Raw genomic sequence first — 22,000 nt, 5'->3', positions numbered from 1 at the left:
AAGTGAAATGAAAAGCAGTTTGGGCTGTGTCAGGATGATGAATCATCTCCTCCTGAGGGATCAGGGTCACCTTTAAGTCACATTTTCAGCTTTCGCAGTCTGCCGCTTTGACCTCAGAAAACCTGAATCTTGACTTGTTTAAAGCAGCAGCAGTGTAGAGACACAATAGTGACAGGGCGGATGAGTTCCAGAGCACTCACTGAACAAATACAGACTGTATCCACATGCAGTTAAAGGTCTGTCTGTGCTGAGCTTCCTGCCAGGGCAAATTTACATCAGGGAGGATAGGGAACTGTTTCATTAATTACTTTAAATAGACTTCCAGGACCGTCGCTTTGGTTTTCTTAATCAGGATTATTTACCAGGATGGTCATCCTTTGAGAATCTGACCTTAACTGACTGTACGAATCACGTCACTCTACATAGATACGTTTTATTTGGGCCTACATTCTGATGTCTTTGTCTTACATCAAACTGAAATATTCATTAGAATGTAAAATTATCCAATGCTTTACTTAAAAACTAAACGTTTTAGCCTTAAATTTTTCATTTGATGTGTTTGAACGCAGGCCATTAGGCAGCGGAGAGCCACAGGAACTGGGCCACCTATCCGGCAGCGATGTCAAACAACTTAACCCGAGTAACACTGTCCAGATGTTCTGCTGCACCACGGAACAGGATTTTCAAATGATAAATTTTGGGAACATTTTATTTTATTTCACAGGCTGAAATCCTCACTTTAATTGCGTGTTTGAGACACCAGAAGGGAGTACAACGCCCACTACAGGGATGTCGGAAATTCTCGTTCGTTGGTATTAATAAATTGCTTGGAGGGCCAACAGAGATAAGGATTGGGGATATAAGAGCCATCGATCAGGTCTTGCTGCGGCACGATTTCATCAGGTTTGGTAGAAATTACTGGCATCAGTCAGTCAAAGAGCGAGCGGTCCGTAGTGTTTAGTTTACATTGAGTGAACTAATGCTGCATTAGTTCACTCAAAATACTATTCCTGTCCTCAAAGTCCAGCTCATGAATTCATCTCTCTGCCTGTCTTTGTCCTAAGCAAGAGGTACTCCTGGGAGACTTCAAAGAGAGCAGATGAGAGGGAGAGGCGATGAAAACCTGGGACAGATGCAGTCCACTTCTTTCACCTCTGACTTCAGGATGATCAGAACATATTTATGTTGCTTTTCAGACACGGTTTGTACAACCTGTGTGGCTGAGAACCATTCTCTGTCCTGCTCTGTTCAGCTCTTTACGTTGGTTAATTGAACTCATGAATTTGATTGGAAATGATTCAGAAAGAAAGTTTTGTCATCTTATTGTTATTTATCCTGCGTATTACAGCAGCGCAGTGACATAAGTCATGCTCTTTGCCTCTAGAAAAGTGACTGAAATGTCTAATTCTCTTGTAGTTTTAAACCTTTCAAGCTGTTTTTTTGTTTGTCAAACCAGTTCATACCTGTTTTGCTGGAACCAGCTGGTGAAATGATTGTCCAGTTGCTGCATTGCTCGTAGTTAGACCAGGGGCTGCAGGATGGATGCCCCCTTTCACAGGGGACTCGGTTCACCCAGGGTCAGAAAGGTTCTGGATCATTAGTTCATTCAGAACATAGGAGCCAGAAATGGTGCAGTCCATCAGTGGATCCCTGTGTGTTTGTGGCCAACTAGCACTTGCTCCCTTGCACCTGAGACACTTCCTCTCTTCTCCTGCCTTGTATTAGTGGTAGGGTCAGGCTGTATCCTCCATACTGGTCCTGTTTGTCTTTATGTCCAGCTCTGCTTTCAGTCTCCTGGCACTCCCCAAAACATGAACAGCATTATAAAGGAATTACATTGAATGAGTCTTTCACAATATTTCCTGTGGAATTTGAAGTGGACGATTTCTAGGTATGCACTATGAAGATAAAGTATTGAAAAACAGCTTTATTTACAGACTTTATGCTCTGTCTAAATGTCCATTCCCTTCCTCCATTCATCCACCCATTCTTTCATTTATTCTGTCCATCTTTCCTTACAATCTGTCCATCCATTCGTCCATCAATCCCTGCATCTGTCCAGTCTATTTGTCCATTATTCCATCCGTCCATCTAGATAATCTGTCTGTCCTTCCTTAAAATATGTCTGTCTATTCCTCCATTCGTCTATCACTGAAATATATTTGTGAATGTACCTTTTTCTTGTTTACTGCTGTGGGTTAAATTTCATTCTGGAAAAGTATGAATATTTGGTTAAAAAATGTGTTGGAAAAAAGACATGCATGACTTTGACATTATGCTTTACTAAGAGATCTAAGATATGTGTTTTGCAGTCCATTAAATGTATCAAAGTTAGAAAAGCATTTCCTTTTAGATTTCAGAGATGAAAACGTTATGCTCTGTCTAAAGGTTCATTCCCTTCCTCCATTCATCCATTCATCCATCCTTTCATCTCTGTCAGATGAAATCTGAAAGAAAACGAAAGCTGAAAGAAAAGAATCAGGCTGATTCTTTGGTTTTACACTCTGCAGCCATTGTTTTCCTCTTTCCAGACTGCTTTTGAAATCTTTAAGTCAACTGAGAAACCGGCCTCTTGAAAACTTTTGTGGTCTTTCTAAGCGCACAAGAAGCAACACAAGTCCTCTCAGAGTTAATCAGTTCAGCTGCTGTTCTAATTGTTCTCCAATGATCAAATGGGAATGAATGTGGAGGCATTCTGGACCGTGAGAGGGAAGCGTGTAGTTGCTGTGTATCCGTTGCAGGTCTTTAGTAAAGTGAATATATTAATCCAGCCTGACAAGACGAGGATCTGCTTAATCCTATTAAGGGTCTGCACATTAAACTACAGTAGGCCCGCACTTCTCTTCCTGTTGTCTTTGTGTGAGAAAGGAGCAGATGGTGCCAAATTAACAGCCTAGTCTATTGTAGTGAACTTTGAATGGCTGAGCTCGGACTGCCACCCTGTTACTAAACAACACGATCACAAGTGGAGGGAATTCTCTAGATTTCTTCTTTTGGTGGGAGTACATTGTCTTTGACTTTATATCAGTTTATGTTAGGTGGGTGGTCTTCTCGATTTTGAACAGTATATTTGGATGTTTTTAGCAAAATAAAACACTTTCATTTAATTTACTTTATCATTAGTTTTTGAAGTATATTCTTCTTTTTCGTTAGTAAATGCAACAAATAACTTTTTACTGGCAAGGTGTTCTAAATACATAATATTTTCCTTTATTCTGCATCAGCTGTAAGATGACAGTTTGACAGGCACAAAAATTCTTTAGTATAAACAAAGTGATTCCTATAAAGCTATTAGGCAACATGTGTTTGTTGCGTGTCTGGAAAAACTGGATGTGAAGTCAAATTGAGGTGAAAAGAATTGTCAAAATCTATTCCCCATATAAAATATATTAAATAGATGTTGTGTTTAATAAATATGGAAAAAGCATACTGCCCATCTCGTTCTCAACCAATGGCTCTTTAAGAATCATTGTGCTGAAGCTAAAACTTCCACTTGAGACGTTTTGAGTAGAATAGATATACAGACAAAGGGTATTTTAATCGTAAATGCAAACGGTATTTTTGCTTAATATACAATTTTAAGCTTAATTATGGCTCTGTATGCTGTTCTTTTAGCAAATGACCTTTTCTTTTGCCTGAACACTCCAGATAATGATTAATTGAATTCTAAAGTAGCTGACCATTATTTTATCATGATTAATCTGATTAATCATTTCAGCCCTTCAAAAAACTTACATTTCTCACTGGAGGTGAAGGTATGTAAGGTTAATGGTTCAAAATCAACTTAACTGTTGTTTTTGAACCATTGCCTGTCAATGTAAGAAGTAATGGAAACATTGTTTTCATGGACCAGGGCTCCTCCACACTTGTTCCAGTGTTATCTGAAAATGGTTGTACATTTGGTCAGGTAGGTAATAGTCGACGGTGTTCTTCAATTGTCAGCCAGAACGAAGACGGTCTTTTCTTGGTCCACATTGCTTTATTGCCCCTCCATCACTGAGCTGGTTGGGCTTCACGCTGGCCTTCCCACAGTGAGCAGCGTTTAACCCCCCCACTGCCTCCCTCCGTCTCAGGATGGTGTGATGGCTCTAGAGCAGGGGTGTCAAACTCAATTTCACCGAGGACCACTTCAGCATATTGGCCACCCTCAACGGGCCACAATGACGGTACAAATCAGGAGTTCCCAGTCTGGAGGAGTTTGCAGTCCTCCAGACTGCAACTTTTAGATGCATCCCTGCTAAAACACACCCCAGACAAAAGCTTGACTTCCCTCATTAGCAGCAACTCAGTTCTGTAGAGGCTTATAATGAGTCAATGATCCAGGTGTGTTAGAGAAGGATCGCATCTAAAGTTGCAGATGGTAGCTCTGAAAAACTAGATTTGGGCAGCTCTAGCATAAATGTATGAAAATACAATGTTAAAAGTAGATTAAACAACATCTCATATTGTTAAATAACGCTTTGGAGAGTCTGGCTAGAAAGCGCATTCAAAACCTTTGGTTGAAATGGCGCGTTAAATTCAAGTCTCCATTACAGWCCAGAGAAAACTAAAGAGAATGCAACGTTGTGTTAATCCATTTGAGGAGCCGGCAGTTTATCTTGAGGAAATAAATGACGACGCAGAAGTTAATTAGACTGTAACATGCGCAGTCYGCTGCTCAACCACTGCGGAAGGGGCTACGCCGCTGCGAAGAATTAAAAACTGCTGGAAGCAACTCATCCAGCGGATTTAACAAATGGAGCCTTGGTACACGTTACCCAGGAGAGCGGCGTTCTGGAGGAGCCTGCAGACGTAACATCTGAACATCTGTCCGTTTCGGAGATTGGAAACCACGCAAAAAAAAAAAAAATCCTGGTAAAAGCCCACACCAGACCACGCAGGGTAAAACACTCACAGAGATCTGTTTGGATCCAGACAGATCCAACTGACTGATGAATTAGCGTAGATTTTTCTGCAGATGGGAACCAGGAGGAAGTGCATTCAGACTCCAGCGTGTGAAGTGATGCTAATTTAAGTGAAATCGCTTAATTTAATTTATTAAAAGTTATTGGGGCCACAGTCAACCTCCCCCCCCCCCCCCCCCTCTCCGGGTCAGGGGGGGTCGTCATGCCTCAAGTGGAGGAGTTTAAGTATCTGGGGATCTTGCTCACGAATGAGGGAAAAAGGGAGCAGAAGATCGACAGGCGGATTGGGGCAGAGTCTCCCATGAAGCCGTCGCTGTACCGGTCCGTCGTGGTGAAGAGAGAGCTGAGTCAAAAAGCAAAGCTCTCGATTTACCGGTCGATCTACGTTCCCACCCTCATCTATGGTCATGAGCTTCAGCTCATGACCGAAAGAACGAGATCACGGATACAAGCGGCTGAAATGGGTTTCCTCTGCAGGGTGGCTGGGCTCTCCCTTAGAGATAGGGTGAGAAGCTCGGTCATCCGGGAGGGACTCRGAGTAGAGCCGCTGCTCCTCCACGTCGAGAGGAGCCAGTTGAGGTGACTCGGGCATCTGGTAAGGATGCCTCCTGGACGCCTCCCTGGTGAGGTGTTCCGGGCACGTCCCAGCGGGAGGAGGCCTCTGGGAAGACCCAGGACACGCTGGAGGGACTATGTCTCTCGGCTGGCCTGGGAACGCCTTGGGGTTCCCCCGGAGGAGCTGGAAGAAATGGCTGGGGAGAAGGAAGTCTGGGCCTCCCTTCTGAAGCTGCTGCCCCCGCGACCTGACCCCGGATAAGTGGCAGAAAATGGATGGATGGAGCCACAGTCAGTGGTTTTTGTCACTATGGAGAAAAATGAAGATACATTAATCTGCTTAATTTGTGATGGGATCTGGATTCACGGCGAATATTAACTAAACCACATAAAATGCGGCTAAATAGCCGATGTTAATATGATTGTAATTTCACGGATAAAAATAGTACATGAACGATTTTTTTTATGTTGTCGGTCAGGATGATGGATAACAAAAAAAGTGTAGCGCGACCTGCCACCCTGACACCAACTTGCACACATCTTCATTCACAGTCTTACTTGTAAATCGATTTTTCTTTTCTTGGACATTTTGATGTTAGCTTGTCGATGTCTCGGTTTTATTCGCTGGTAAAATCAATAAGCAGCTTGAGGTGACTCTGCTGCTCTCTAGTGGCGAGAAGCCATAATGTTGGCTGGTAACAATCGGAATGCATTATGGAAGATGTAGTTTGTAGTCAATCTGTGCTCAAAACATATTTTAAGTCAATCATGGGCCTATAAAACGCTGGGGGGCCACATAAAATGACATGGCGGGCCACATGTGGCCCGCGGGCCTTGAATTTGACACATGTGCTCTAGAGAGAGGCAGGGATTAGGAACAGCCTGTGGTCTGTAAATCAGATATGAGTTGAGAGCTGGGCCTCAATAATACAGGTCCACTAGGCACCATACCCTCAGAGTTCAATGTACACTTTATAGCTCACAGCAGTTTAGTTTTGACCAGGCCTCTCTCTCAGCCAGATGGCTGGGTTGGGCCTCAACAAATCATTGGGCAGGAGGAGAACAAATTAAATCACCAGGCCCAGTTTGAACCAACTGTAATCCATCTAAGCCGGTGTTAGGAAGGTAGAAGATTTTGGCCAAGACCATAAGTTAATGAGAAACACTCTCTTGTGAGGATTGAGTGGCCCACTTTGCTTAACCTGGCCAATCTCACCGATAAAGCACAAACCAATTAGAGTGAAGGTCTCACCGTTTCCATTTTAATTTGTTTTCAACTACATAAATCACACTGTCTGGGAAAGAATAAACAAAGGAATGAATGCCCTGGGCTGCTCTTTGAGATCACTTAAATCTTAAGCATGAACTAAAATCAATGTGATTAGGTTGGGTTCATTTGGATCACATGCAGTGCCTTTCCAGAGCATTCATTCCTCTTGAGATTTTCCACGCAAACCAAGAACTTTCATCTAGTTTTCACTGATTTTATGTGATTGACCAACACTACGTTGTGCATAATTGTGAGATTAAAGCAAAAATGTTCTTCATTTTTATTTGTAATGTATTTACATGTATTCAGCTCTGTTCACACAGATACACCGAATTATAAATTGAGCCACAATATGTATGGCATGTGGTGGAAAATCCTGTTTTTTAGCATGACTTCAAAATTGATCTTCATGTTGATAGGTCGCATGTGTCAAACTCAAGGCTCGCGGGCCACATGTCATTTTATGTGGCCCCCCAGCGTTCTATAGAGCTTCGGAGCGTGGCGTCACTGCTCTAGTCGGAGGGGTATCAGCGCCATCTTTGTTGCCACCGACAAAAATTACTGTCTCACAGATATTTTAGCTATGGCACAAAGTTGCTGCGTTATTGGGTGTAACGCAGGACCGAAAAGGTATAAAGATGTAAAACGGACTTTCGTTTCACTATGTTCCTGCTTGGAAACAACACAAGGAGGCTAAGCTTTCGGAGCTCACGAAAAGAAGACGAATGTCGTGGTGTCAGCAGTTGAGACGTCCTGATATCACCTTCTCCAAAATCCCCAGATATCTACAAGTTTGCTCCAGATATTTCCATTCTGGTGAGTGTCTAAATTCGCTTTGTTGGTGTGTGAGTTGGTGTCAGGGCGGCAGGTTGCGCTAGACTTTTTTGTTATTCTATCTTGACCGACAACATAAAAAAATCGGTCATGTACTATTTTCATTCGTGAAATTACAATCATATTAACATCGGCTATTTAGTCGCATTTTATGCGGTTTAGTTAATATTCACCGTGAATCCAGATCCCATCATAAATTAAGCAGATAAATTTTTCTCCGTAGTGACACAAACCACTGACTGTGGCCCCAATAACTTATAATAAATTAAATTATTCACTTAAATTAGCATCACTTCACCCGCTGAGGTCTGAACGCACTTCCTCCTGGTCCGCATCTGCAGAAAAATCTGCGCTAATTCATCAGTCAGTTGGATCTGTCTGATCCAAACAGATCTCTGTGAGTGTTTCACCCTGTGCGGTCCGGTGTGTGCTTTTACCAGGATTTATTTATTTATTTATTTATTTTTGCGTGGTTTCGCTTCTCCGAAACGGACAGATGTTACGTCTGCAGCTCCTCCAGAACGCCGCTCCCCTCGGTAACGTGCACCCAGAAGGCTCCATTTGTTAAATCCGCAGGATGAGTTACTTACTTCCAGCGGTTTTTAATTCTTTTGCAGTGGTTGAGCAGCAGACTGCGCATGTTACAGTCTAATTAACTTCTGCGTCGTCATTTATTTCCTCAAGATAAACTGCCGGCTCCTCAAATGGATTAACACAACGTTGCATTCTCTTTAGTTTTCTCTGGTCTGTAATGGAGACTTGAATTTAACGACTACTCCAGTGTGTATGATGAACACTTTGGTCAAAGGCCTATTCAGAATCACTGTAGCCATCAGCACCATCTATGAAAATTGTGGAATATGTGTTACAACATTTAGCTTCACCCTGGGGGAATAAAGTATTGAATTGAAACCTTGAACACAGCTGTAGGCTGGTAGCTAGAGGTCCCTGTTAGTTTAGGAAGGCTCTTGTTGGGTCACGGTTAATACTATTAAGTGTGGATGAGAAGTTCAGAGTTCATGTTCATATAAAAAGAGGCTCAAAGGAGCCAAATGAAGTGTGCTGTTCAGCAGTTGGTTATTTAATTCCTGCTCTTGACCAGGAGGTTGACCTCAGCGCTGCCTATTGATTCTACTGAGGCAGAGGCTAGATTAGACCAGAGCACCAAGAAGATTCTAGTCTCCTAATGTCTCTTAGTTGAATATCTCCACATAACTGATTCATCATAGCACTCATGCACACCTTCTTTGAGATTATACTGACTTAGAGTTAAGATTGGGCCTAAAAAGTCCAACCCAAACCGAACCTGTAGGCATTATGTCTGAGTCTGATCTGACCTGGCTAATTAACTTTAATCATAGTTCCGAGGCCAAATAAACCTAAAATTATTTTAATTATGATTAAGTAAAAATTTTTAGCTTTTGGTTAACCTCTTCCAACTCCTTTTAGTCATTTGTTGTAACCGCAGGGTGAGTCATGTGCAAATTTTCTGGGATGTGTGATGCAGTGCACTTGTTACAGTCTGATTAACTTCTACTTAGTTACTTTATTCCCTCAGCAAGTTAAACTATCTACTCCTCTAGTTACACTACAATAAGTAGATTAACAAAACTGAATCGTACATTCTTATTTGGTTTTCTCTGTGCTGTATGTGGGCTGGACAAAATAAATCAATAACAGTATTGTGATATATTTAAAATGTAATAATTTAACTGAACTCTGATTCAGAACCGCTCAGCGTTGTAGGGGATGTAGGCAGAGAAAAGGCTTTAGCTGCTCAACCTCTCACAGCCAACTAAGTAAAGGGAGTGGCATCAACTAGCTCACTCACTCTTTGGTTACCTATCAACAACCTATTGAGTAACTTGTGGGTATCTAGCAACAACCTGTTGAGTAATGTATGGTTGCCTAGCAATAACTGGAGTAACTTGCGCAGCAGCAGTTTCAATCAATAATTATCAACATCGACTGATAGGAAATGTTCAGTCGTACCGTCCAGCTTATACTGCATGTACCCCAGGCTTTTTAAACGTGTCACAGAAGATCGAGCCAACCCTGTCTTCAAAGAACTCTCACCTGAATTTCAGGTCAGGCTCAGGCCATAAATCTAAACTCTAATTGGACTCCCTATCTCAGCTGCAATAAGTGTAATTTCTGGACTTTTGCCATTTTATTTGCAGTCCGAAGCCCTTCTAATGGAATTCCAACATCTTTATGACATCATGTTTCTCTGTTCCCCTATAATCATTCTATTCCGTTATTAGGGTGAGCTAGCTATTGTGCTAATTACTCCACCGTGACCCGCTAAGCCAGGTCAGAGCTAATATAAGGGAGAGTAATGAAGGGACACTCCAGAGGTTTCCCAGAGAGATCATCATTCCCAGCGTTCCCATAGCTACCTTCCTGTCTTCTTTTGGTCCAGCAGCCTGGACCTCTCACACTTCTGCTCTGTTATCTGCTGAATGAAGCGCCGCTGTGTTCTCCCTCTGTCTGACTCCAAACTTCGCTTTGCTTCTTATGTCTCCCCTGAGGCAAGCCTGCAGAATCTGCAGTAATAGATAAAATTGTGGTGCAATCTTGAAGTCATTCAGTCATTGTTATCCAAAAGCTGCATCTCCAGATTAAAACAACACAACGATTAAATCAGCCGAGTTTTGATGTTAATGTGGCTTCAGTTTTTCCTCTCTTCGCAGTGAGGCTGAACATCTGCCATGTATTATCAAACCCACAAGCTCCTGGTGTTTTATTTTGTATTTCTTTTTATTGTTGCATTAGAACAGTACTCTGTGAAGCTTACCTCAACAGACAACAAAATATATAATGGGGGGTAAAAGGCATATTGATAGAAAAGCAGAACTTGACTGAGTTCACAGTGTGGACGTGTGTCTGGGTGGAAAACGAAAATGTGTGACACTGAGGTGAGAGCAGTTGTGTTCCCGGTCAGGGAGGCAGGGGATTTGTTATGTGTGTGGTTTGCCGGAGCGTGGGTCTGATTCATGGATGCTTCTCCATCTGTACTGCCTTCACAGGTACGGCATCTTCAGCCCGTCCCGGAAATGAACTGAGCTCACAAAGGAGAGCGCTGGTTGGTCGGTGAAGTTCTGAAGCCTGCAGTGAAACCATGAGGTCACAACAAAGCTCCGGATTGGCTGGCAGGCTGACGCTGCTGGTGGTCACCTGTCTCCGTGCTTTTCACACAACCGCAGCCATCGATATTCCTCTTGAGGGTGAGTTCAGACCAGACAGGAAAATATGGCTTAGTTTGTGATGGGTAATGTCATAAAAGCCATCCCTGTCATTTTATGTCATATATTAATATGAGGGGTCGCTTTAACGGGATATTTTCCTTTTTTTTGATTGGCTTTGTTTTTAAACGACAGAAAAATTTGAAGCCCTTCGATAGCACATGTGTGCAGTAGCAGACATGTGCTACTGCACATGTCTGCCCATGTGCAGTAGCACATGGGCAGACATTATAGGCTTTACGCAAAGAGTTTATGGCAGAGGCAATTAAAATCAATTAATAAAAAAAATCCTTTTTGAATATCATCTCATGGACTCTGAACTAAATGTGTCTTTCTAACAGAGAGCTGACAGCGTGTTGAAGAGTTATAGACCGGACGCTTTGGAGCCTCTTGTTCAGAAGCGCATTCCAAACCTTTGGTAGAAATGACGCATTTAATTCATGTCTCCAGTACATACAGACTAGAGAAAACTAAAGAGAATGCAATGTTATGTTAATCCATTTATAGCCGGCAGTTTATCTTGAGGAAATGAATAAAGGTGCAGAAGTTAATTAGCATGCAGTGCACAGCACAACTAATGCAGACTAAACTTAACTCACCCTGCGGTTTTAACATTATATTTTTATTTATATATAATGTGTGTGTGTGTATGTAAAATAGTCTGCCTATGTGCCATTCAGCTCTAAATTACTGGAAATTACTCAGCTATATACTGGATAAGTTTATAGCAGAGTTGTTGTTATACATTAATTAGGTTTATCCAAGTAAATTTATTAAGTGTATTAAGTTGTCATGCTAAACAAATTTTAAAAAAGTACGTTTGACAAACTTGATTCGATTATATGTGACAAATTAACAATTGTTTTTAAGTTGGAGCTCCATTCTTTTTTTTCAGTGTACATATAAATGCTGTTGCAGCTTTTAAACCCAAATGACTCTGCTCAAACTGTAGGTTCAACAAGTGGAGCCTGACTTTGAGTCTAATCATATATGATTTCAACCAAAAAAGCAGCTTTTCATTTCACTTCCAACAGAAAAAAACAGACTTTTCATTTGAAAAGCTGTCAAACTATCAACTTGCATTATTCATCGTCCCTCTCCTTTTCTTTATTCTTTTCTTTTCTAATGCAATGCCTGGATTGTAAAATCAGAGCGTGAATAACATCCTGAGCACCACAGTGGTGACATTGTGATAGAAAACATTATAGAAACTCTACCAGCTCAGCCTAACTCATTATGAGTGCAATAGATGATGGGAAATGAAGAAAATTATTATTTTTTAACTAGGCAGAATCACAGATGGAGAGGGTAAAGAAATGCTTTGGGACTGATTTTGCTTTGCATACATAATTTAACCTCGGATGGGTTAAATAAATAAGTATTTAGTAATAAATCACACCACAGACATCTGTTATGACTGTCATGCATCATGCGGACCGAACACATTCACAAACATTATCATGTTTGAATCAGGTTTTTGCTTCATTCTGTGTCGGATCTGCATGCGTCTCTCCTTGTTCCCTTGGCAACGCATCTCAAACACGTCCTTGTAAATCAAATATTTCCTCCTCCAGTCATGAAGCCTTGAGGAAAAAGAACAGTTCTAACAGATCACTGTCAGACAATCTCTCTTGATTGTTGTTCTTGTGTGTGTGCTTCAAGCCTTTCGTGTCAAGAAATTACTTATGACAGGCGGGGATTATGCCCAAACTGCTGACTGTTTTTGTTTTGTTTATTTCCCCCCTCGCTGCCATGGATTATGTAGTTTTAGGTCGTGTAAACAGTAAGTTCACTCTCCATTACTTTTGTTGGTATTAAAGGGTTCTTGTTTTCCCTCTGCGGCATCTTTACTGACAGTCATGATCTGAAAGTCATCAGCACCAGTCATTAATCCATAAAACTTTTTTTAGTCTCTTTAACCCTAATCTCAGTTTATGGGTAAATGTTTCATCAGATTGAGTTGAGCATGTTTCATTTCACCACACCTCATGACACCAAATCACAGAATAAAACCAACAAATTGTGACGATTCTTTCAGTAAAGTATGGATTTTATTGCTTTTTTGTTGTTGTTTTTTTACGTTTTGGGTACACCTATAAGTAACATCCTCAAACAGGAGCAACAGATGTTTTAAATGTGGAAATGCACACACAACACTGAAGTGGACACTAGTTGATACAATACACTATCAACTACTGGCCATCCACTGCAAGTGCAAGAAAAATTTTCTTAAATCCAAAACAGGCGAAAAAGCATGCAGACCAACTCAGGGATATCCAGTCCCTCTATCTCAGGGATGACCAAAGTCGGTCCTTGAGGGCCGGCATCCTGCATGTTTTAGTTCTCTCCCTAGTGGTAGTTAACAACCTCCTCAGAAAGTCAATGTTCTGCTTAGGCCTTCTAACGAGCCATCATTTGATGCAGGTGTGTAACTAAAACAGGTGTGTAACTAAAACATGCAGGATGCCGGCCCTCGAGGACCAACTTTGGACATCCCTGCTCTATCTAAAGCAGTGTTTCACAACCCTGGTCCTCAAGGCACACTGACCTGCATGTTTTAGATGTTCCCCTGCTTCAGCACACATGATTTCAATTGATGGCTGATTAACAGGGTCTTGCTGAATTGCAATCATCTGAATGGGGTGTGTTGAAACAGGGGAACATCTAAAACATGCAGGCAGGGGACCAGAGCCTTGAGGACCAGGGTTGGGAAACACTGGTCTACAGTACAGGACTCTTGCAGATAAAAAAATATTGTGAATCAAATCAGAAAATAAAAACACTTTTGAAAAAAATCCTGACATAAAGGATCACAATTCATGCATCAAGAGTTAATAAGTTTTAAGTACAAACAACACCTTGCACATTTACTTTTCGTCCTGGTAAATATGTGAAAAGAGCCTGTAAATGAATGTGTATTTTGTAATATGTATATGGAGCAAAATCTGTCTTTGAAAAAGTAGAAAAATCCAATCGATAATTTATTCACTGCAGATCTCATGAAATTCAGAAAAATGAACTCGTTAAAGGAATGAGTCATTTATCAACATCCTTGGTGATGAATCAGTGACTCCCTCTAACAATTCCTGTGAGAAACAAGGAAATGAGGCATTTCTGTTTATAAAAGTTTACTTTTTCCATCTCAGCAAAGTCTTGGGGAACTTTCAAATGGTTACCCATGAATCCATGTTCCCCTGGGGCAACAATATGATGCGACACAGTGGTTCATTTCTCTTAGTCACAACAAACAAAATGAAGTAACTTTCCATTTAAGTAAAGCAGATGTCTGTTAATTTTCCACTAAATTTCAAAATTAAACTAAGTTCATCTCAGCAAGTTATGGAACTGCAATACTGACTGGCACCTCACTGTCACCAAATCTCCATAGTATTTTAAGGCTTTTGTGAGTCTTTGACACAAGTGAAAATAATTGTGGAGGGTGCTATATTTCTATAGGTGCATAACCATGATGCTAGATAACAATGTGCAGCTTTCAGATGCACATCACTCAATAACCTCCCATAGTGAGGGAGGTTATTGAGATTAACCTCCCCCACTATTAGTTAAACTATGCAGATTAACTAATCTGCATAGTTAATCTGATTCAGCTTAATTGGCTTTTTTAAAATGTGGAAACCCCAAGCAGAAAGCCATTAAGCAAAAATAAATAAATAAAAACATTTCCAATACACTGGAGAAGACAAGGATCTTCCCTGACCCCTGCACCATGTAACTGCTGTGAAAAGAATCCATTAAGGGATTAAAGTGAACACTGGCACACACACGGAGCTCGTGTAATTAACTCACGCAGTGAGTGTAAACAGGAGCCATCAGCATTCTCAGAGACAAGACAAACTTTTAACAATCTAAGTTTCAGGACGTCAATTCACCCTCTGCTTCAGTCACAACACACTGACAGGATGACAATAAAATAGAATTATTCTTCCACAGTATCAGGTATAAAGGTTTTTACAAAACAAGTTTTATAGGGACAGTATTATGCAAAATCAACTTTTTTTGAGCTTTACATCATGTTATAATGTTGTTTTCTCGCCAAAACATACCTGGAGTGTTGATGTAGATTGTTTGGGAAATCCTTTAATCTCCCTTACAACCATTCAGCTGTGATAAACATGATGTCTTCAAGCTGCAGTTTCCAAGCTTCAACACTCAGCTCCTTCAGACTAGCAATCAACAAACACCTGGTGGAACTGAGAATCTGCTGAGCTCATTACAGGAGCTACTTCTCAGAGAAACATTGATGAAAATGTTTTAAAGGGTTAATGGAGGAGCCATGTGATGGCTTCCTGAAGGCAGAGTTCCAGAAAGAGCAGAAACTTCTTAAAGAGACACTTTTCCTTACAGTCTCTGTAACTTGTTGATCCACCATGGTTTTGCTGTATCGCCTCTTTAATTGACACTCATGTCAGTCTGATGTCTGATGTTGTGGCGTTTACCTCACAGTGAGTCATATTCAGCTATGAACCCCAGTCAGGATTGAGCTAATCCATTTCATACGTCAGTTTGCCTTTAAGAGGACATATCAGAACACACATCAGTATTAATGCTGTAAATTTGATAACACTAAAAAACTTAATTAGTTTACTTCACAATAATGTAATAACCTCGATGTCCACTGACAAAACTTGGACTATGCTACATAAACAATATTAGCCCGACCTAAACAAGGTTGACCCACTTAAATGAACACAATATGAGCTGAACGTGACTCGGACAAAATCATAGCAAAAAATATGACACACCACCAACAAAGCAAATTTAGACACTCATCAGAATGGAAATGTCTGGAGCAAACTTGTAGGTATCTGGGGATGTTGGAGAACGTAATATCAGGACGTCTCATCGCTGATTCCCAGGACATTCGTTTTCTTTTCGTTAGCGCCGATAGCTTAGCCTCCTCGTGTTGTTTCCAAGCAGGAAAATAGTGAAACAAAAGTCTGTTTTCCATCTTTTTACCATTTCAGTCATGTGATCGGACATTACATTCAATAACACAGCAAGTTCGTACCATAGCTAAATTATTTTAAGTAACTTGGATTTAAAAAAATCTGCGAGAATGTTGTTTTTTCGGTTATGTTTATGGACCTCAAAGATGGCGCTGATATCCCTCCGTCTACAGCAGTGATGTCACGTTCCAAAGCTCTATCCACCTTATTCCTACGCCCCATGATGCTTTGCGTGAAATTGTGAGCGCGAATTCTGCTGCAAGCCGGAACTGTTATTTGTTTACATTTTACCCTAACGCTAATCGGCTTTCGTCAGAGCTTTTAGGCTATAAAATATGTGGGAACCACCAACGATCAAAGCTTAAATGTGACAATATCGTTTACCACAAAATACAGTTATTGCAGGGAGGGATGATAACTCGAAGAAATGGCCGCATTCCTTCAAATCCCGCACTAGCATAGCTACTTCACTGACTCAGTTGCTTCGGATGCAGATGTGGGTTATCTTGAACTTGCTGCAGCCACAAACTAAACGTGGTCTGTTTATTAGAGTACAGCCATGAACAGCACAACAGTTATCCGAGCTACACAAGGGCATCTTACGACACTTTCCAGTGGCAAGTTGCTCTCAATAATAGGTTAATATGTGATTCGGTTCGGTTCTTGTCCAGTGGGGAGATTCAGCTGTTGCGCAAGATCTGGAGCGCAGCAGCTGCGGTTATTTCTCTGCTGATTTGCAGCGACACTCAGCAACGGAAAACCTCGAAGTTCTGGTTCTGATGGATTAAATAAATCCAGATATTTTATTTGGTCTTATAAATAAAATTCCCAGGCCTAATCATAATGATAAATACTCAGATCATGAGCTTTATTTATGTTTTTTAATTCAAATGAAAAATAAAATTCACATCACACCAAGCTAATATTGTGTAGTTCTGGTGTTTCATACTGTCGGAACAACTCAGATCTAAGACAGATCTCAGATCTTCTCTGCTTTTTTCTTTATTACAGTCAGTAATAAAGAAACGAGCTGTTAGCAGCGCTGCTAATTCACGGTCACTCCGTTACAAAACTTAATGATCTTGTTTCTGTCGCTCCCCGTGATTAAACTCACAATTACAATTACAATTACAATAATCTGTACTGAGCAGCTCTCTGATAGCAGACGGTGTGTCCGTAAATAAGTTTTACTAAATATTGTATTATATTAAGAGAGATGTAACTTATATCATGAATACAGACTAGCAAAAATACCCTACAAATTACAATGAAATACTGCTACTTCCGCTAGCCGCCGGAAGTAACACCCATAATCGTTTCCCCAGTAAACCCTTCAGGAATAAGGTGGATACAGTATTTATAACAAGTGACATTACTTTGTGGCATCACTTGTCATAAAATAGCGCTATATGTCTTAAAAATACAGAGTACTACCCTTTTAAGTGTTGAAAGAAATATATCAGAAAACATTAACAATATTAATGATTAGAGGTGTGCCGATCGATCGGCCACCGATCATAATCGGCCGATTTCCGTGTAAAAGTGTATGATCGGTGATCGCCGATTACTATCTCTTGTTGCCGATCACCAAAACGTTCACCTGTATCTCACTTCTCAGCCTGCTTGTGCAGCTGTACCTTTCCTTCACACTGCAGCAGCAAATCCTGTTGTGTGGAACTTTAACGCTCTAAGAGTGAATGGGGAATCTAACCTAACCCTAACCCAGATAGCAGGTAAAGCAGCGCACAACTACCAACACTCACCCGGATTAGCATCACGGTCAGAAAGCTAAACATATAACCCGAAAAATAATTAAAGTCTTCGAGCTGGCGGTGAAAGACGCTGGTTCTGCTCTATCTGTTGAACTGCCGCTAGCGCTACTGGCAGTAATATTTCACAGACCGTTCTGCTCCACTGCTTAATGTAACGTAAACAACAAATATTTCACATATTAAAACTTTCCCTATGTCCAAACGTGAGAGATAATTTATGAAAAAATAAAAAATAAAATAATGGATCTCCTCTCCTTCCTCCTGTGTTTTTCAGAATTACTCAACTATGTCAGAAACAACCAATCAGAACCAGCATTAATCAGCTAGCTGTGCTCTTGGGAAGTTTTGATTTAGTAACTTATGATTGTTTATTTTGATGCAACCTGCATTTGACTTTGAATTAATGTTTCCCTTTTTTACTAGACATTATTTGATATAGGCAGTGTTGTGAGACATATTTGACTCATGTATAATTTATGGTACTGAGAGCCTTACTGTTAAATGTTGTTTAACTGGTTGCAGGTTTTTCAGTTGTTCTTTTGACTGAATAGCTGCTGTATTGTGCCTGCAAGTATGATGCATGTTTACGTTAATTAGGTGAATTTATTACCAGATTTTTTTTTTTAAATTTTGCCAGATCACATAGTATCATTTATAACTAACACAAAAAAAAGCAGTCAATCCAGGCAATCGGCAAAGATCGGCCTCATTGGTGATCGATATCGGCAGCATCCCTTGTAAAGATAATAGCAATAATAAAAATATACTAATGGAAAATACTGTGCAGTTTTTACAAATAAAAATATAGGATTTGCGAGTGAGATCACGTTTCCAAAAATGTACATAATGTGCATCTGCATTGAACGTTAAAGACTGTTTACAACATGCTGTAGCATCACCAAACTGACCACCTGTCTGTGTCATATATGTGCATTCATCATGTGCATTTAATGCTTTTTAATATACTAATACAAAGACAGACATGGCAATGTACTGCTTCCCAACCTGTGGGTTCAAATCCCTCAGATTATAAAAAGTTAGATGACCTGGCCTTTCTACTTAGATGCAGATGAAACACAAAGTCTCTGTTGCAGAGTTTCCTCTAAACAGCAGAATAGGTATTGAGTTTTGTTTGATGAACCAGGTTTGGAAGCAGCGTGTAGCAGATAAAACGTTCTTTGATGGGATGAAGGGCCTGCACTGGGTCTTTGATTCCCATGTGTGCTCTACTGTTCGCTTCCCAGTTGAGCAGCTGCCCACCATCACAGATCAGGCTCCCAGCTCCCTCATCGCCTTTCCTTTCGACGAGAGCTTCGCCATGACGTGTGAGGCCAAAGGGAATCCTGAACCAAAGTGAGTAAGCGACTCTTCCAAAGCTTTTCACATAAGAGCAGGGATGAACACACCATCACATTCCAAACAACAGCTCAACATCAGCGGGTTGCATTCCAGGGTTCCCGGTTTGGGCTTTGACACTTTCACGCTTCCTTTATGCAGATTCCAGTGGAAAAAAAACGGGGAAGATTTTGACCCTTATCTTGATCCTCGGCTGATGAAAGAGGAGAATTCTGGGACTTTTGTGATCCCCAACAACGGGAACCTCACAGAGTACCAGGGAACCTACCGCTGTTACGCTTCAAACAAACTGGGGACGGCCATATCCAAGGAGATTGAGTTCATCATACCCAGTGAGCAACATTTGTGTTCGTGTGAGCTGCATGTGTGTTTATATGGGGTGTCATGTTACAAATGTTCTGGAAATTATTCCAAACCTCTTCATTATGAGAAGTGACTGACTATCAGTGAGGCTGCATGTGAAACAATGTTACATAGAGTTTAGAAAACGTTTCATGAAAAAGTAGCGGTGCACCGATTTCTGTTTTCTTGCCAATCACTGAACTTTATGAAAACCTGACCTGCTGATATCAATTTATTCTGTCTGAAAAGTTTCCAATTTGGTAACAATGATGTGACTACTTTCACTACTGCAGAGTTAAAAGATCTTATCTTCAGATCTTTGCGGAGAAAGATAATAAGTTTCTAGTGTAAGTATTCTCTGATTGCCAATTTCCCAAATTGGAGGAAATTGAGTTCTATTTATTGGCGCACCCCTACTAGAAAGGGATTTATAGTGTTCCAGTGTATTCTTAATTTACAAAAGACGGTTCCTTGCAAAAATATTCACATGCTTCTGATCTTTTTTTCTTACATTTTCTTATGTTACAACCATAAAATTCTATGTATTTTGTTGGGATTTTATGTAAAAAAGCAGTAATGTGTCTTTTTTAAGTGGAAGAAGATGAAGATTGATGGTTTTCATCAATTTATGCAAATTAAAATTTTAAGTTCTTGGTTTGCGAATCTAGCCCAGCAGTGTATTGGGACATGTCTCTACTAGCTTTGGGCATATGGATACTGATATTTTTGACTAATCTTTTTTTTCCCAAGCTCTAAGCCAGGAATTGCAATGCCTTTTCAGTATATCTCTGTTATGTTTGTTTACTTTGTTGTAATAGAAGATGAACCTCTATCCCAGTTTTACATCGTCTACTCCCTTTAACAGGTTTTCCTTCCTGATTTTAGGAAGTATCCTGGTGAAAAGCATCCTCACCACCATGCTTCACCATGGTGGCTGTGTAGTCCCTGATCTGTCTGCTGTGTTCTTTTGTTTTCATGCTGGTTGGTTCACTAATGAACCTCTGAGACCAGAAAAAACAGCTGGATTTTTACTGAGGTTCAGTTACACACAGGTGGACTCTGATCACTCATTAGACCTGTTACCAAGGAAAATGGGTAAAATAGATTTTACTTAGGGGATACCAGAGGAAAATGGTGGTCACCACAATGTTGGATTTGTGGTTATGAAAAAAAAAAAAAAAAAAAACACAGTGCATAATTGTTTCAACTTCAGTCACATAAAATGTTAATAAAATACATCGAAGTTTGGAATTGTTATGTGACAAAATGTGAAAATGTGTTACATAGAAATACAATTCTTGCAATACGGGTCTCTGTTTGATTTTCAGAATGATTTTACTGCCCTCTTCTGAAACAGAAACAGAACTGCGGTGTGATTTCAATTCAATTCCTCCACCAACTCATCAGTTTGTTCTGCTGTTTTTTTCCTCCAGATGTTCCAAAATTCCCTAAAGAGAAGCTGGACCCTGTGGAGGTGGAAGAGGGCCAGCCTTTCATTCTGAAATGTGACCCACCCACTGGCATCCCGCCCCTGCAGATCTACTGGATGACTATCAGTAAGTGACGCCTCATTTCTTTCTCCGTCTTCTGTATTAATAGATCAAAATGTGCTGTGAATATTTTACCCTCTGAATCACGTTTTGAGAGGTATATATAGGCTTTAAAACAGCCCTAAGCTGCAGTAATCCATTTAAGCATCTCTGATGTGAATATGTCAGTACTCACAGTCTCAAACATTTGACTTTAAATTCAATTTTGGAGCTTCACATTGCCAAAGGCAGTAAATGTGTCAGGAGAAATTCTGCCAAAAAAAGAAAAAAAACTATACATTTTAACGCACCACATGTGAAGGTAGCATAAAGTGCTTTTTGCTTACTTCTTTAAATGCATGTTAAAGCGGCAAAATTATGTAAAATAAAATTTTGAATATACCTCGTGTTATGATGTTATTCCTTCATCAAAACATACCTGAAGTATTGGTTTAATTCTTTCATGTTTGAGAAATCCTTTAATCTTCATGGCAACCATTGAGCCTTGCAAAACGATCTAGCACCGTCTTCAAGGTAGAAGCTCCTCCTCCTGCAGTTTCCAAAATCCCACCTCACAGAGCAACTTCACCCACTCAGCTCCTTCAGACTAGCCAGAGACAATTAGCAAACACCTGTTGTAAATGCACATCAGCTGAGCTCATTATAGGAGCTACGTTTCGGTGAAATGCTGGTAAAAACATTGTTAAAGTGTTAATAGAAGGGCCATTTTGTGACAACTTCCTGAAGGCAGAGTTTCAGAAAGAGCAGGAGTTTCTTAAAGAGACAGAGGCCCAATTTCAAGACTTCAAATAATGTATTTCTTTTAATTTATATGTGATATATGTAACATTTCTATAAAAACTTCTATAAAAACTGAAGGTAACATTTACTTGACTGTGCTATAAAATGGCACTATGTGCCTAAAATGATGTAGTACTGCCCCTTTAAATGTGTAAGAAATCACTTTCTATCAGTTTTATTTCTGCTGCCTTGTCACACTCAGACCTCCAGCACATCGAACAGGACGAGCGGGTGTCCACTGGCCTCAACGGAGACCTCTACTTCTCACATGCGGTGGAGAAAGACAGCCGGAGGGACTACTGCTGCTTCGCCGCCTTCCACAGGATACGCACCATCGTTCAGAAGACCGCCATGTCTGTCAACGTCAAGACAAGTAGGTTGCCAAGCCACATGCCATGACGTAAACTTTGATTCTTCATCTCCAA

The 22,000-nt window shown here is 40.5% G+C and overlaps 1 protein-coding gene across 7 annotated transcripts in view; it reads left to right on the top strand.

Moving 5' to 3' along the window:
- Positions 1–22,000, top strand: part of chl1b (cell adhesion molecule L1-like b) — a 140,853-nt gene that overhangs the window by 73,351 nt on the left and 45,502 nt on the right. For 6 of the 7 annotated variants that reach the window (XM_017304927.1, XM_017304928.1, XM_017304925.1 and 3 more), the window contains exons 2-7: positions 10,593–10,790; positions 12,574–12,591; positions 18,792–18,900; positions 19,045–19,235; positions 20,679–20,801; positions 21,778–21,948. In XM_017304927.1, the coding sequence (XP_017160416.1) occupies positions 10,685–10,790; positions 12,574–12,591; positions 18,792–18,900; positions 19,045–19,235; positions 20,679–20,801; positions 21,778–21,948 (718 nt within the window). In that variant the 5' untranslated portion in view covers positions 10,593–10,684. The remainder of the gene's footprint in view (positions 1–10,592; positions 10,791–12,573; positions 12,592–18,791; positions 18,901–19,044; positions 19,236–20,678; positions 20,802–21,777; positions 21,949–22,000) is intronic. The other variant, XM_008410607.2, reaches the window with a different exon arrangement.

This window comes from Poecilia reticulata, linkage group LG5, assembly GCF_000633615.1.
Source record: "Poecilia reticulata strain Guanapo linkage group LG5, Guppy_female_1.0+MT, whole genome shotgun sequence".
In the NCBI taxonomy this organism is placed as follows: Eukaryota; Metazoa; Chordata; class Actinopteri; order Cyprinodontiformes; family Poeciliidae; genus Poecilia; species Poecilia reticulata.
Note: the sequence above shows the minus strand (reverse complement) of the source record. Positions and strands in the feature narration are given on the sequence as shown.